Here is a 2,277-nt window from a genome sequence, read left to right on the forward strand (position 1 = left end):
ACCCTTTTCCTTTTCATTAACTTTTCTTTCTCTGTTTTTTTTTTTTTTTCATTGCAATAATTGTAATAACAATTACTAGAATAATTTTGTTGGTTACTTTTGATCGTATCCAATTCTGTATTTTCATTGTTTTCATAAGAGTAATTATTAAAATCTATGTTTTTTTTTTTTATTATATTATTTTGATCATTGATATGTTTATATTTATAATCATCATCACTTTTTATTTTTTGTATTATTTTATTTTCCATATTAGAAGTAAGACAACAAATTTTATCATGATGAATATATATTAGAAGTAAGTCAACAAATTTTATCATGATGAATAATTTATAATCATCATCACTTTTTATTTTTTGTATTATTTTATTTTCCATATTAGAAGTAAGACAACAAATTTTATCATGATGAATATATAAATTTTTTTCTACATTATTTCCATTTTTTGAACTAGTATTCTTATTACAATCAGTGACATGACCAATATTATAGATGTCTTTAGAGTATATATTTTTTTGTATGGAATATAATTCATTACAATCCTCATCATGAGAAAAAATATAACTATTATTATCATAATTTTTGTTATCATTATTATTAACATCCTCTTTATATAAACTTTTCTTAGTCGTATGATTACTTTTTATATTTGAGGTTGATGTCATTCTTTTAATAATAAAATTTTTAGCTTTCATCATAGTTATATCAATATTACTTTGATCAAATGGAATTTGATTTTTTACATTTTGAATATTAGAACAGATATGTGAATATAACGTTATATCATCATCATCATCATGACCATGATCATCACCATAAGGATATGAAGAAGCTGATGATTTTGTAGACATAATATTATTATTATCTTTATATTTTTCAAAGCGTTCTATTTTTTTTTTCATATTATATTCAATTTCTAAAAGTTTTTTTAAATTCTTCTCATATGTGTCATATATACTATTATCATGAATACTACACTTGTTATTATAATCACCATGATAATAATAATAATTATTATTTTTATTATTATCATTAATATTATTCCTTTTGATGACCATGTTATTAGACATCCTTTCATCTGAACATACATATATCATATCATCCATATCATTTTTATTCATAATTTTTTTAATATTATCATCTTGTCTTTGTTTTCTCATAAAATAAGAATTATCATACACATTGTTATAATTACTGCAATTATCATCACATGAATGGTCATCCTTTATATCATATCCATTACTATGGTGTTTATTTTTTAATTCTAAAACGTTTTTTTGTCCTTCTGAAAGAAATATTTTATTATTAGGTATTTTATTTGTATCTGTAGTTATAACATACAAGTTATTAATTTGACAATTAACAAAATTTCGAAATAAATCGTTTAAATTATCTCTAACATCTTTAGAAACATCTTGAAACGTATTCATATTATCATTATTACTATTACTATTATTATTATTATTATTACTATTACTATTATTATTACTATTATTACTATTATTATTACTATTACTATTACTATTACTATTACTATTATTATTATCAGATATGTTTACATCTTGAAAGGTATTCATATTATCATTAATATTATTATTATTTGTATTATTTTCTTTATCATGTTCATCTTTTAATTTTTTTTCTTTTTCTTTTATATGACTCATATTAATACTACCCTTATTTTTATTTCTTATAGTATAACTTAGATTTGTTGGATTTATTAATTTATTTTCATATTTCGTCATACCCTTATTACTATTAATTAAGGATGTTGTATTTTTTTTTAATGGAATATTTTTATTTTTTAATTGCCCTTTTGCATCATATTTATTTACAATATTATTTTCTTTATTCATATTACTTAAGCTTCTTCTTTTTTTTATTAATAACGATTTTGTGTTTCTTAAATTTTCAATTAGTTTATTTTTATTCATACAAATATTTGTATCTGTCACTACTTTATTATCAGCACATATGCTCTTGTCATCATTTAATATTATTTTACTCTTTCCTTTGTTTACATTTTTGTTGTTCAAACATATAGAAAGATTATTTTGTTTCTTCTTTTCTCTTGTCATTAATAATCTTTTCTTGTGCTTCTCTACAGATTCTTCTAGCCTCTGCTTTATTCTCTCAAGGTTATTCATCTTAATTTAAAATAACAAAAAAAAAAACAAAAAAAAAAAAAAAAAAAAAAAAAAAAAAAAAAAAATAATTACAAATTAAAACATAGAAGAATAATAATAAAAATAAAAAAACAAAAATACACAAAAAATT

The 2,277-nt window shown here is 19.5% G+C and overlaps 1 protein-coding gene across 1 annotated transcript in view; it reads right to left on the reverse strand.

Annotated features, from left to right (window-relative positions):
• Positions 1 to 2,147, reverse strand: part of PGSY75_1019100 (hypothetical protein) — a gene marked incomplete at both ends in the record, with an annotated part of 5,877 nt that extends 3,730 nt beyond the window's left edge. The window contains one exon of the mRNA XM_018785960.1: positions 1 to 2,147. This exon is cut by the window's left edge and continues 3,730 nt beyond it. Coding sequence (XP_018641577.1) covers positions 1 to 2,147 — 2,147 coding nt within the window.
• Between the last annotated feature and the right edge of the window lie 130 nt (positions 2,148 to 2,277).

This window comes from Plasmodium gaboni, chromosome 10, assembly GCF_001602025.1.
Source record: "Plasmodium gaboni strain SY75 chromosome 10, whole genome shotgun sequence".
In the NCBI taxonomy this organism is placed as follows: Eukaryota; Apicomplexa; class Aconoidasida; order Haemosporida; family Plasmodiidae; genus Plasmodium; species Plasmodium gaboni.